Below are 14,405 nucleotides of genomic sequence, written 5' to 3' on the forward strand. Positions count from 1 at the left end.
TTGCTTTACGTGTGATGCCAGGACAAGTCTTTGTAGTGGGTGCTGATTGGTGGGGGTTTTTGTTGGGGGTTTTTTTTTGTTGGTGCTGGCAGAAAGAGGAAGACGGTGAGATTCTGAACTCCCTGGGCCGACCGGAGACCACCTTTGAGCAATCGGGCCTGGGTCCAGGCCAGGAGTACGAGGTCAAATTGGAGGTGGTGAAGAACAACAAACGTGGACCGCCAGCCTCCAAGAATGTCGTCACAAGTGAGTCTCCACATTTATACTGGCTGATTTATTATTTTTATTTTATAACAGCCTCCTCTATGTATTTAAAAAAAGAAAACCATTAACCATTAACCATACTGAACAGACCCTAACCTCTATATTTATGGTCTTGCTTTTTAAACATGTGCACATATAGCATACATACATTTGTCATTCATATCATATCAGGATTTTCTGAAGCCAATTGGCATAAAAAAGATTTATCTCAGCTGAAAGATGTTTATGTATTTTAATTTCTAAATACTTTTTGTATTTTAAGCCTGGGCAAATTTTTTAACATTTAGTCCTAAAAAACAGAGACAGTGTCATATACAGAAATAGGAATCACAATTGTCATTTATAGTTGTCATAGTTAAATGCAAAACAAGTTGTTACTTTTCAATATTCAGTTCATTTGTTCCTGGGTTATCTGTCGTGTAGTCAGAATATACTGGAAATACCCTGACATGTCAGCATCAAGTGGTTTGCTCATTCGATAGCATTACACTGCTGTGGTTCAGTACGGGCAGTAAAATGTGATATGGATTTTCAGATGTCTGCTTTATTGACTTTATCTAGCTAAAAGCCCAAAAGGCTTCTACCACTCTGAGGGGATCAGGCCTGAGGATCATGTAAAATGAGGAAACAGGGTTTTAACTGTAACTTCATCAGCAGGGAAGCCAGCAACCAACAGTGAGTTTTAAGGTGTCCTGACTGGGGAATATGGGGAACATTTTTATGTGCACAAGAAGGGAAAAAACACCTAAAACTGGCACTTCTCGTTATTTAACTTCAGCTGCTGCAAATTAATTTTACTTCAGACCTGGATGTATCTGGTTTCACTGGGTAAACAGAGAATGCAGATTTCACTGTTATCACTGTTATCTAACAGTACCGAGTTAAAAAACAAAAAACAAAAAAAAAAACAAAAGGCAACAGAAACATCAAATGTTAAATATTGTGCATTAATACTTTCTGTATAACAGTGTACAAATGCATGAAAATCAGGTCAGATCTTCCAACTTCCAACAACAGTATTGTTCTTTGGGGTACGTACGTGGAGCCTCTTATGGGTTAGCCTATGTGCTTCATTTTGTGCTACCATTAAGATATAAGCCCAGATAGGTATTTTATACTCTTAGAAGAGAGTGAAATACTGTAGCTGTTTCTCTGTGTTTACACTTTCTGTATAAACACCTTGTTGAAGGGGGGGCAGGTATAGCCCCTCACCCTATTAGAGCTGAGATGGGCTCCTGGGGCCTTGAACAGGATAACTGGTGAAGTAAATAAATGAATGAATGAATACATTTCTGCATATGACATTTTTTTCAACTGATATATTTAAAAAGCTTTTTGACACACACACACACACACACACACACACAATATAAAATGATAAAATGTAATGCATGTTTTATATGTCTTACATTTTCTTAAGCATACAAGTGTTAAACACCACATGGATTATGAGGTCTGGTGTTCTTCTTGTCATTCAGGCTCTCTTAATGTCTCCCATTATGCCAGCTTGCAGGCCATACTCTGGGATTTGCATGCTGAAGGGCTAATTGTATGAAGTGTATCGCTCAGCTCTCCCCTCTCTGTTTCCCCTTCCTACCTAACCCACCATGTGTAGGAGGCACCAGTCAGTCAAGCAGTCAGACTCAGAGGGCAGCTGGCCTCCCAGAAGAATAGTACCATGACACTCAAACGACACTTTCACAGTCTCCTTAGAAGACAAATCAGTATTAAGCTCAAATGCAGATTTTTCATTTTATCAGCCCCACACAGCGGCTTGACTTTCCTAAACTTGCTTATGTGTGACAAATCAATTTGAGCAGCAGTGAAAAAGTACCCTTCATGGAGCTGGGAATTGATAGTTTGAATAAACTATTAATGCAAACAGGCTGACACATTTTCAGCACCTGCATTACTGAAATCTCCCTCTTTTCAAGGTCTGTGGTCAGCAACTTATGAATAGGCAAGATATGACCGGCATGAAAAATTTCTTTTTCTGCTCATACACAAATTCTTGCTGAACAGAAATCTGTTTTTACATTTTAACTCGGGAAAATGTCAGGTGATTCAGGTTAGGACATTGTCCAAGTTGTTATACCTCATATGTGGCACCTAATACCTCATATGTGGCACACAGCAACTGAGTTTTGCTAATGACATTGTTACCTCTTCTTCAGTGATCGATGGCCCAAGCCAGGTGAATGTTCGTGATGTGACTGACACCACTGCGCTGGTGACCTGGTTCCAGCCCGTGGCTGAGGTGGATGGGGTCACCATCTCCTACGGACCCAGCTTGAACTCCGCCGATCGCACTTTGGTGGAGCTGACCTCTGCTGACACCCAGTACCACCTGGGAAACCTCACCCCTGACACAGAGTACGAGGTGTCTCTGACAGCGCGGCGGGGAGAAGGGACCAGCATTCCCATCTACGAGTCCTTCCTTACAGGTAACACCTGTCATTATTTGGTTTGATGCCCCTCCCCCTCCAGGTAGACTTCAGTATTGAATATACTGCGTGCGACTATAACACAAAATAATTCTTGTTCGTGAATTAGTACAGCAGCTCTTCATTTTGTCAGAAAGAATGTTTACCAAAAATAACACGGAGGGAGCTTCGTATTGTTGTAGGCATACAGTTTTAAAGAATTACAATTGCCCATTACATTAACAATTATTATTAACAGCTTTACCAGAAAAAAAACTTCCTTTGTGTTTTCCACTCTCTGACATCACTTCCTGAAAGATTTGACAATTTTTCCAAGTGAAATCCCTTATTTTTTATGATGCATTAATTTTTTTAAATTTGCATGTGCTGCCCATTTCAAATCCCCTGGAACATTTCCTTACATCATAACCAAAGAGATCAGCAGGCTGCTGAAGCCACTCTTCCAGTTTTGGTGGTTACAGATCCTGATGCTCCTATTACCACTGGGATCACTTTGGACTTTACCTTCCACATCTGCTCCAGTTGCTACCTCAGGCCCTGGTACTTCTTTATTTTTCCATCCTCCTTCTTCCTGATGTTGCTCCCTGCTTGGATTCCCACATTCATCACAACTGCAGTCTTCTGCCCCATGTCAACCCACCACTATGTCTTTCTGGAATTTAAAGTCCCATGGGACCTTATCCCAGTTGCCTGAGAACAACAGGACTTGGGAAATTTTAACCGATATGTAACACAGATGTTTCTGAACACTATCCCAGCCACTTGGTTGTGCCTCTCAGTATATGTATACACTGTCCCAGCTTGTATCTTATGTCTTGCTACTATGTGCTGTAAAGTCTCTGGGGCACTTTTGTACAGCCTGCAACTTGGACTGTGTTGGCTGTGGTAGACTCCTGCCTGCATCTGGTGCCTAGAGCTTGTGCTTGCGTCATCTATGCTCAGGAGGTGGCGGATGGCCATTCTACTCCTGAATCCATATCTGTATCTGCTCTATGTGATGCGATAGCTTAGCAGGCTGAGGCCTTTGCAAAACAGCAGTGGTGACAGTGTATCACCTTTGGATATTCCAAACTTAATAATGCCTCTGACTTAGTCTCCAATGTTGTCTTTCACAGTTCCATTGAGTTCCCGATGAAAGTTACCACTGCACTATTAGAATTGTACAGTATACAACACTCTAGTATCAATGTGATTCTTTCTTGTAGCCGATCCATCCATGGATGAATCATTTCATTGCAGAATTGAGGGAACAGTAAAACAGTAAAGGCTGATTTCAAAATGATCAGTATCTATCTATATGTTGGTCCCTGTCCAGACTTTCAAAGTTTAAAGATGACCATACCTGCTAGATATGTAGAGAAGAGATCTTTGCACCCTGATTGTAAATACGTGAAAGATTTTTTTTTCTTTTTTTTTTGGAATGCATAAATGTTAAAAAGGAACATAAAATTGTTATTCTGACACATTAGGGTTATCACTGATGATGATTTAGACCTCAGAGAGTTAATGCATGAAATCTGCTATTATCCATTATATATTACTGCTATTTTATAATATGATGATAAAATAATTATATGTGTGGCTTCAACCAGTACTGACATGAACCTAAAATTGTACAAAAAAGATTAACGATATATGCAAGAGAACCAGGACCAAGAATGTGGAATGCACTGCTACTCCTAACAAGTCTTACAGTACATGTGGTGCACAACATATCCTTTGTCTTAATGCATGGAATAGAGAATTCTGCTCAACTAGCCTAATGGATCTTACCAGCAGCTATATTTATAATGTGCCTATTACTGTAAAAATACCGTACAATAAAGCTATAATTCAACAAAAATGTATTCAAGGCACTTTACCTTTAAATATTAGTGAGAGAGCCCCAAGAATCACTTGAGGTTTTGGTGTAAAGGGAACTTCTTGTTTTTCCTTTATTCATAAATGAGAAATCCATTTACGTTTAGGTCAGGGTAAGGTTACATCTATCTAAAGTATACTTCTGCATTGTAGACCTGGACGCCCCCAGAGACCTGCAGACAGTAGAGCTGACAGACGAGAGCATCACTCTTGAGTGGAAGAACAGCCGTGCTCAGGTCGACAACTACCGCATCAAGTATGGACCTCTGTCTGGTGGAGAGCACGAAGAGCTGCTGTTTCCCCCAGGACCTAAGGACTCCACTCAGGCCAAGATCACTGGTTCTGTATCACAAACAAACATCTATCCAAATAACATACTGCTGTTCAAAAATAAATCTATATTAGCTGTATTATATTAGCTGTCTATGTAGCTTATAAAGGCTTAACAAAGCACAGTTAATTGGAAAATGGTAGCATGACAGATTTTTGGGGGATTTCTGTAAATTTGCAAAATGTTAGGAAATTATTAATTAACCATTTTATTGGTATGGATACAGAATAGTTATAGTGATTAGCTATATATAAGCCTACCTACCTTGTTCTTCCTGTTTCGTTATGCCCATAAACTGTTTATGCATGACCAATGGTTTGTCAACTTGGATTTTCAAGCCTTTAGCGTTGTTGCCCGTACCATGTTGGCATTGTGAACCAAAGGTAACAATATATGGGTGGGAAGGTTGAGTGGTAAGTTAGCAGCTAGTGCTAGCAAGCTTGGTTAGCAAACTGCATCGGTAAGGGTAGTGCGTTTAGGACAGGATGTGATTCAGGTGCAGCTCAATGACTCTACTTACATGAGGTGGAAGCTAGCGGAAAGCTGGTGTTCACCATATTATTCAACTAATTTATATGCACTTGTTTCATTTCAGCTTAGTGTGGGATTCTCTGCTGTGTTTTACATGTAACACCTCTTTATGCACACAGAGTGGAAAAGACATGTGAACATTACGCAACTGCAGTACAAGCCTCCCAACAAGTGTATATCTAAGCCCAACATATCAGGTCTGTTTTTTAACATTCACAACTAAAGAGAGGCCAGCAGGGAAATGTGCTGTCATATGCTCAGTTAAAGCATGATTCAAAGACAAGCTTCCTACACATCAATTAAAAAAACACAAGGGAATTTGGACAGGTTCTGACAGCTGAGTAGATGACATTTGCAGAAAAGTAAAAGGTTTATAATATAACACAGTGATAGTGATTTATTAGCCATTATTGCAGATTTGATATAGTAGTTAATTAGAGCTGAAACGATAGATTATAGAGCTGTCCTGAAAATGACTTATAAAGGATCATTTTGTTATCCATTAACAAAGTTTTGATACCCTTTGTTTGACTTAAAATTGGTTATTTTTCTCAGAAACTATCAACCTCAGTTGATAGTGAAGCTCTCAGTACCTTAGTGCTATCATATACTCAGTTGGCACTTTTTTCCATACACCTCAGCAGGAACATGCAGTTGCACATGTACACATGCCCACAACTAGCTGCTGTAGTTGAAACAGAGCATCTGAATGGGGAAGAAAGATGACTGAAGAGACTTTAAATGTGATATGATTGTTGGTGCTAAATGGGGTGATCTGAGTATTTCAGAAACAGCTGATCTGCTGGGATTTTCCCACAAAACGATCTTTAGGTGTGTGGGCCACTGAGTCATAGCCCCTCTGGGTGGAAATGCCTTGATGATGCCAGGGGTCAGAGAAAAATGACCTGCACAGCTTTGAGCTGACAAAAGTTACCCAAATAAACCATTCATCCTCTAAGTATGAAAATACAAATCCATACCACATTGTATCACTGGGTCAAGTTAGTGGTGATGTGTGGTTTCTTAGCACAATTTGGGTCTCTTAGTACCAATTAAGATTAAGATTAGTGGATTGATACCTAACTACTCCAGTCAACATTCTGAATATCCATTTATTCTTCTGTTTGCATCCATCGGACTATGGGAGTGTGTGCAAAGATAAAAGATAAAGACAAAAGTACTGTGAAAGTGTGTGTGACAGAGGTACTAAGTCTTACAGTAGAAAGTGTTGTAAGACTTTAGCTATTTATTCATTTATGACCATAGAGTTCCCATCTTCTCACGGTTGCTGCCAGCAAGATAACACAAATCCTCTCAAACTTGTTTCTTGAACATGACAATAAGTTCACTTCACTCAAACGGGCTCCATCGTCACCAAATGTCAGTTAGACAATGTCAATAGAGCTGGGATGTGGTGGAAAGGGAACTCCTTATCATAGATGTGCAGCCAACAACTAGGTGATGATATCATGAAAGTATTTTTCCAAAATCTCTGAAGAATCTTTCCAGCACTTTGTTAAATCGGTGCCATGAAGAATTGAGGTACTTCTGAAGGCCAGCTGTGTATAGCAAGGTGTACCTGTGAGTGTTTAACACTCACCAGGTCACAAGTGACCCATTTAGGGTTAGCAGTAGGGTTTGGGTTAAGTTCATGTCCACCCCTTTTTCTAAAAATGTCACCTATTTGAAAGAGCCAAATAAAAAAAAAGACAGTTAAATACAAAATCTGTAACTCTGTATCAAAATCACTGTAAGTTTCATTCTAGTTTCTTAAAATTACATGTATAACTTGAAGTACAAAACCTAATCCTTATTCCTAAACAATGCTGAATGAGGGAAAACAAGCCATTAACAAAGCCATGACTTACAGCGATTGTTCCTTAGTTATGGAGAAGGCATCATGGACTTTTCCACAACCCATTAACCCAGATGATATCTTTAATGTCTTATATAACTGCTATATCAAGAGAATAAGTAAATCTTTGTTAACCTGTACTAAAGGTTTTGTCTAATCAGGGATTTTGTAGTTACTTCTTGCCAGTTGTTTCACTCAGCTGTTTTCAGGGTTTGTTCTGCTGCTTTGTGATCATGTTGGCTCATTAGTATTATGCATCCAAATGGCACAGCTGAAAGGCCCCTGTGGAAAACTGAATGATACAGTGTGAAGTGTTTATTTTCCAAATTCATGGGACAAGCGTTTGTGGGACTCTGTGTTAAATGGCTAGAGTTATTTTCAGCTTGCTCATTTTCCAAGACAGGTTCTCTTTGTTTTGTTTTGTGAAATGTTTGCTTGTCTACAAAAGACCCACTTTATTAGAAAATCACCCAGGAGGGGCTTGGCATTGAGACATTAATTGGAAAACATTGCTGCTTGTTTCACTGGGAGACTTTGCTCAGACAAGAATAGCAGGCACATTTTTCATCTCTCTGCATTGCTGACATTAAAAAGCTATGCTTTGAGGCGGATGAGTTTTGTTTTTATTGTTTGTTTGTTTGTTTGTTTCTACACTGTGCATTCAGCATGGTAGGATTAGAAACCATGAGAAAAAAGACCCCCAAAACAAGCTCGTAGTGTCTTTGTCTGGCCACATTCTTTGTCCTTGGGAGGCCCGGCTCATGAAAATAAAGCACTGTGTCCTTTCAGCTGACGCCCCCCTCTGCTCCACACACACCTCAGCACTTCTTTCACACACTTATTATCTGTAATTGCCTTCACGCTCGTGATTTTATTGATAATGAGTTTCCTGGGCATTAGGTGTAATTTCATGCTGTAAGGCTCTGTGTGCGATGACCTCTGTGGGAGTTAATAAAGGCGATCAGGCCCAGAGAGGGCTTAATTGTAGAGACTAAAGGGCCTCTGGAGCCTGCTATATCATAGCAAGTAGTGTTTCTGCTCCGCAACAAGGGCCCTATAGATCCATCAATGCAAATATAACACTGATGTTCTGCAGCGAGCGCAGGCTTACCATGAAATGCACTTAGGCTGCAATCTATTGTGCAATAAAGCCACAAGAGAGTGTTTTTTTGTGCATTTGCCATAGGCATTGGAGCCATTAGCTGAAACAGCTGGCCACTTGACTACAGAGGCTCCCTGTCGTTCATTTGTTGACACCTCAGTGGATGTGAACAAGCAAAACATGACATAGCTTTTTATTTCCGTATCAGTGTTTTTAATGTTACCCTGTTCTGTAGGCCTGAGACCCGGCACGGAGTATGGGATGGGTGTGACAGCAGTGAAAGATGAGAGGGAGAGTCAGCCCACGACGGCCAACGCTGTGACCGGTGAGATGCTGACACTGACACACTGTTTTTAATAATCACGTTCTAATCACGTTTTAATCACGTTTTTGTGATTCCTGCTACACTGATATAATTTATATGCTAATTCTACAAATTGATATTTAAAAAGAAACATTTATTTTTTGGACAAGGCTCAAGTTTTGGTTCGAAGGATATAGTTTACCGTAGTGAGAGAAGTCAGGGTGGCACCCCCCACTCCTCAATATTCATATGAATGTTTTTGGCTTTATTCCCTCACGGCTGAATCGTGTGCTTTATTGCAAAATCTGCCATATCGCATATCTTATGCATGCTAATGTAGACAGGAGGTGCGTCCATTTTTAAAGTCTTTAGAATTGCTGAATTTTCAACAGATTTGATCCTATAGACAGAATATTAGAACAGGTTTTAAAGCCAGGTGGCCCACTGGGCCTAAGTTGGTCTATAGCTGTTACATTTACTAATATATCTTATTAGCACTAATCGAGAGGTTAAATCATTTGTCTTCCTAGAATTCTGTGGCCTCATGCTGGAATATCTATAAATGTCTTTTTTTTCTGAATGCGACAGTTAGCAGTTAATGTTATAATGGATAGATAGTCTTACAACTTTTCTGATGGGTATCCTATAGTATATTTAGCATAACAATAGTTTGGAGACTAAATAATCAGTGTTTCTTGACTACAATTGTGCACCAAGCTTTATTCCTTCAGAATCTATTACCTCTCGATAATTCTGCCCTCTTGTTTCACTGCTCTGACCAGTTCTTTCAAATCAGATCTAACCACGATAACATATTGCTTTTGCATGCCATCAAATGATGTTTTATTAACTAGTATAGTAGTGGACTTCAGTAAGCATCAGTAAGGCAGCAAAACAAATCTAAACAGGAAAATGCAACTGTTGAAAAAAGGTCTTCAGTGTAATATCTCCCCTCTTTCACACACCATCAGCCCTCGATGCTCCCAAAGACCTGACTGTAACAGAGATGACCGAGACTACTATGATGCTGGAGTGGAGGCGTCCCTTTGCCAAACTGGACTCCTACAGGCTGGTTTACATTTCCGCTGATGGTCACAGGGCTGAAGAAGTGATCCCGGGCAGCTCTGAAACTTACACCCTGAGGGGCCTGACACCCGGCATGCTGTATACCATCAACATCAGTGCAGAGAGGGGCCGCAGAAGCAGCGTACCCGCCACCATCTCAGCACCCACAGGTCAGCACGGCTGAACACATGTGAAAAGAGAAGTTTCTAGTAAAGCAGGAGTGGTTTGTTTGACATTATAGGTTTTCTGAATTGTCTGGCAGAAAAAAACGTAGAAAGAAAAGAGAAAAGAAAAAAGCGTAGAGCGAGGAAGCCGAGCAATCTTGATAGCTTTTCTGCTGGCATTTATGCCAATGAGAAAACATTTAACATTTTCAGATACCCAGATAAGAAATGATATATAACCTATATTAGCATTGCCACCATCCGCTCCACATTTATTATACTCTGTCTCCGAACTGTTAGCCACGGCACTTGTGAACCCTGTGGTTAGTTTTGGCCAAAGCACTTCCACAACATTGCTTATAATGTAATACCACACAAAAATAATTTAAAATCTGAGCAGGTAAAAACAAAATGAACCTGAATACCACTAGAACTAAGTCAGCTCTTAGCTTAAGCTGAGACTTGGTCTGCATAATTCTATTGCCTGGTTTCAGCTGGCGATGCGTGACAGACTCACTGAAGTTCTTATTGACCAGAGGTTTATTTACATGTCATCATTCGTTACAGCAGCCACACTGACGCAATGAATTGAACCCATTGTTTGCTTCTCAGTTCAGTGTCTTAAACTCCCTCATTCCCCCATTGATAGACTGTGGGTTTATTTTTTCTATTTTCTAAGTTTTCCTTGGAAGAAAAGGCAAATAAGGTGATGGTGGCAAATTTTTCATGCTGTGGTCTGAGAGCCTCCAAGGCAAATATTTCACTGTTAAACCTTCCAGTTATGTAACAAGTGCTCATTAAATGCATAGTTACAGGCAAAAATTGATAACCTTTGAGGGAAAAGGTGAGCCATGGGAATAAATATTTTTTGATACGTTATTGGCTGCTGCACCGTGCTCTTTATGTTCACTTGTTTGTGTGGTCATGAATAGTACATATGAGTGAACCCCTGAGTACGTGCGTTGTGTATTGGTAGGTTCATGAGGCTTGGGGTGGGGTTGGGGGGTGGTTGTATGGATATGTGTGCGCCATGCACAATGTTCATTCATGTGATAATTGTTGGCGTGAGCCCCGCTCCCCTCTGGGTTTGTGCGATTTGACCACGATGAACTGTGGGTCTGTCAGATAAAAGGCCACATGCTGGGACTCCTGTTAAAACATTGTCTCTGAAATCAGCAGCCCTCTAATCCACAGCCTGGTTGATACTTTAGCCTTTATCGTATCCAAACACATAGTGAAAACACAGATCATGCTCTTGTTGCAGGAGGGGCTCAAGGAAAGGGGGGGGGGGTGGAGGGAGGAGTCTGGGAACCTTACAGTCATCAAAAAGTATCAAGAGTTTGATGTCAAGTCTTTCAGATAAGTGTGCAGGGAAATAATGGCAAACCAAAACGCACCTTTCAAAATCCAAATAATTTTAGAAGCAGGATATACAATTTAGATACTATGCAATAAAAAAAACAAAAATAGGGAAATCAGGTGCCACAGGCAAGGATTATCATAATTTAAACTAATCAGCTGACTGAGTTTGGATCACAATATCTGACTTCCGTGAATATGCGCATATTTGCACAAAGGAAAACTAAACCCACAGAGTTACCCTATAATCAGCTGTCCTCAAAGCCTTTTACAAAGTGTTGACATATTTGAATTTTGGCAGTTGCTGCAAATTCTGCCAAGAAGTCAGTTTATATGTGACTGTTTCCATCAAATTTGATTCATGGTGCATTAACAACCTAACATAATAGAACAGAAAGAGAAAGCAAAACATTGTGAATAAAGCAAGATCAATGTCCTGCATGAATGGTGGAGAAGTTCAACTCTCATTCTTTAAATTAACACACTGAGGATGAATGAGTATCAAATGGAAGATATCCATATAAGAAGGTGATATCTTAGGGGACCATTTGATAATGTCATTGCACACATCTTCAACCGCATGAGCAGATTTTCTCTTTAGTAGACTTTAACTAGACCTTTAAGATTTAATACATATAGAGTAAAACTGAATTTTGTTTGAAAAACAGAAGTGCTATGTGTGAACAGCATTTCTGTATGACTTGCTGTGGCCGTTGCTACATTCTTATGTAGGGAAGAAACAATAAAATGCAAAACTAGACAAACAAGCTTAAGAGAGATTTTTGTAAAGGCTTGTTTTATATGTTGAAAATTGAAATTTCATTCATCTCAATTTAAAGCAGCACACACACTAAAATCTTAGAGTCACGCTTTGCTAAACCAAATATTGAAATCGTGGCTAGATCTCACTGAGTTAATGGGAACGTTTTTTTGTTTTAAGTTAAATAGTATTTTTTGCCCTGTTAAAGACAAAGCGTACGCTTAAGTTTAGAAGCTAGCTAAAAATATATTTTTTTAGCTAACTATAGTAAATATATAGTTAGTTAGGCTAGCTAATAAGATTAGAGATCAACTTTAGAGCCTGGGCGAAGAGAAATATCGGTGAGCCTGAGCTGAATCACTGAACAGGACCTTTAAATGCTACTTGCCTGGCATTTAAAGGTTTGGGCCCTATGAAGAGTTAAACGTGTGCTTGGTGAGTATCTGGTGTTAGCTTTTGTGAAACCATGATGTCTTCATCTAAATACACACTTTTGGTCCTTTTATCAACACCAAGGAATCCATGTGCCAGACACAGCTAAACTAATCGACTAACTGCTATGACATTTTAACACATTAACTAACTACCACTTTGTGTGTTTAAGACAGCCATGAAATTTATAAAAGATGGATGCAGCCAACAGTACCTGTTGGTTTGTAAGGTCCTGTTTTTGAAGATTTGGCCTGACAGTTTTGGCCTTTGACATCTTAGCTTTTTTTGTAAACCTGACATCACAAGCAAGGGACAGATCTGACTGGGACTTTCCATGGACAGTGCATGCAGCACACATAGAAAATCATATGGCAGGTGAGGCCTAAAGAAAACCCTGCCTTCAAGTTTCTTCTGGTTTGTACCATAATTGTGTATTATAACCATAATTTAGTACCTTGCATTTTATTATTAGACCTTGAAGGTATGTCCATCTTTTATATAAAGTCCATGGTGAGGGTCAGTTAAGCTTTTTTCTTTCTTTTTAACCTCAGATGAATTGTGACCAAGTGAAAAGCTAATCTTCACTTCTTGGTTTTCCTACATTAAGTCCTCTGATTTCACATTCAAAAGCAATACACAAGCATTTCTGTAATGGTTTATATAGCACCACAATGCAACCGAAGCTTACGCGGTCATAGGGATATTTCCAAGGGTTTTACTGATTTACAGTGCTTTAGAGAGGCAAAGCATGAAATGGACACGGTGGACCAGCATGTCGATTACATGCTTTGATGTAATTCATATGATTGCTATATAAGGAAAATTAAAGAAAAGATTAGGGTATTTCCAAAAAACAAAAGACTCAATCTCTCTTTATACTGTAGGCACAGAACATGGTCATGCATTTTCCTTGTCCGTCTGAGCTCTCGGTAATCAATGATCAGCTGATTCCAACCAACCCCCCACCTTACATTCCTATTGTCTACCATCCCATTTACTCTCTGCTGTGCCGCACAGTGAAAGAGGATAATGGGAGCCTTGATGTTTACCTGAGCCATCTATCTCCATCTCTTTCTAATCTACTCTGTGAATGCTTGCACACACAATGGACTACAATTACAGGCTGTTCATGGCTCTGCATGGCCTCCCCGTAGGTTTGAAGTGGACAGCGTACTTCTGCCGAACTGGCCGGGCTCCGCTGCACCTTCAAATGTTAATGGCTCATTCACAGCCATTAATGCGCACAAGCTGCATCAGCATATCTGCCCACTGCTCTCTATCTTTATGTCTTCCACTGATATGGTAATATAGAGTAGATGGCTATAGGTAGACAATGATAATGGGGCTATTTGTTCTCTCTGGTCTTTTGTAGTGGAAATATGAGAATATTTCCATTCTGGACCTTTTCTCCTTTCTCCTGATGGCAAAATGAAATTACTGAGTGCTGGAGAATTGTCTTTCCCCCTACATGTGATTATATAGTTCTTTGTTGGTTGTTACATGTTTCACATCTACATTGTTGTGAGTTGTTGTCAACAGGAAATGTTCCAAAAGAACCTAAAAAAATCTCAAAATGTATGTCCATCGTGTGATCAAAAACTTCCAGAAATTGGCGTACCCACAAAAAATTTTGCACATCTCTATTTATTTGATAGGAATAATTCAGCTTAAGGAGTACAAAGCGTGACACTGGTAATTTGCACAAAAAGGTTGATTTCCAACTTGTGTCCCTTGTTGGGTTTTTCACATCCACCATACACAAATAAAATATTCTAATATTCAACCACATAAAACCAAAATGCAATATAGATACATAATGACAACGAATTACAAATAATACACATAATCAGATACATTCATGAAAGGAGATACATTCCTAAAAATAATCTTCACTTCAATAATCTTCATTAAAAATATATAGTCTAATTAATTCA

At 39.5% G+C, this 14,405-nt stretch overlaps 1 protein-coding gene across 6 annotated transcripts in view; it reads left to right on the top strand.

Annotated features, from left to right (window-relative positions):
- Positions 1 to 14,405, top strand: part of tncb (tenascin Cb) — a 104,148-nt gene that overhangs the window by 73,308 nt on the left and 16,435 nt on the right. For all 6 annotated transcript variants that reach the window (XM_085181496.1, XM_085181498.1, XM_085181494.1 and 3 more), the window contains 5 exons: positions 93 to 246; positions 2,439 to 2,708; positions 4,722 to 4,907; positions 8,623 to 8,712; positions 9,663 to 9,926. In XM_085181496.1, the coding sequence (XP_085037622.1) occupies positions 93 to 246; positions 2,439 to 2,708; positions 4,722 to 4,907; positions 8,623 to 8,712; positions 9,663 to 9,926 (964 nt within the window). The remainder of the gene's footprint in view (positions 1 to 92; positions 247 to 2,438; positions 2,709 to 4,721; positions 4,908 to 8,622; positions 8,713 to 9,662; positions 9,927 to 14,405) is intronic.

The sequence above is a fragment of the Neolamprologus multifasciatus genome, chromosome 12 (genome assembly GCF_963576455.1).
Source record: "Neolamprologus multifasciatus chromosome 12, fNeoMul1.2, whole genome shotgun sequence".
In the NCBI taxonomy this organism is placed as follows: domain Eukaryota; kingdom Metazoa; phylum Chordata; class Actinopteri; order Cichliformes; family Cichlidae; genus Neolamprologus; species Neolamprologus multifasciatus.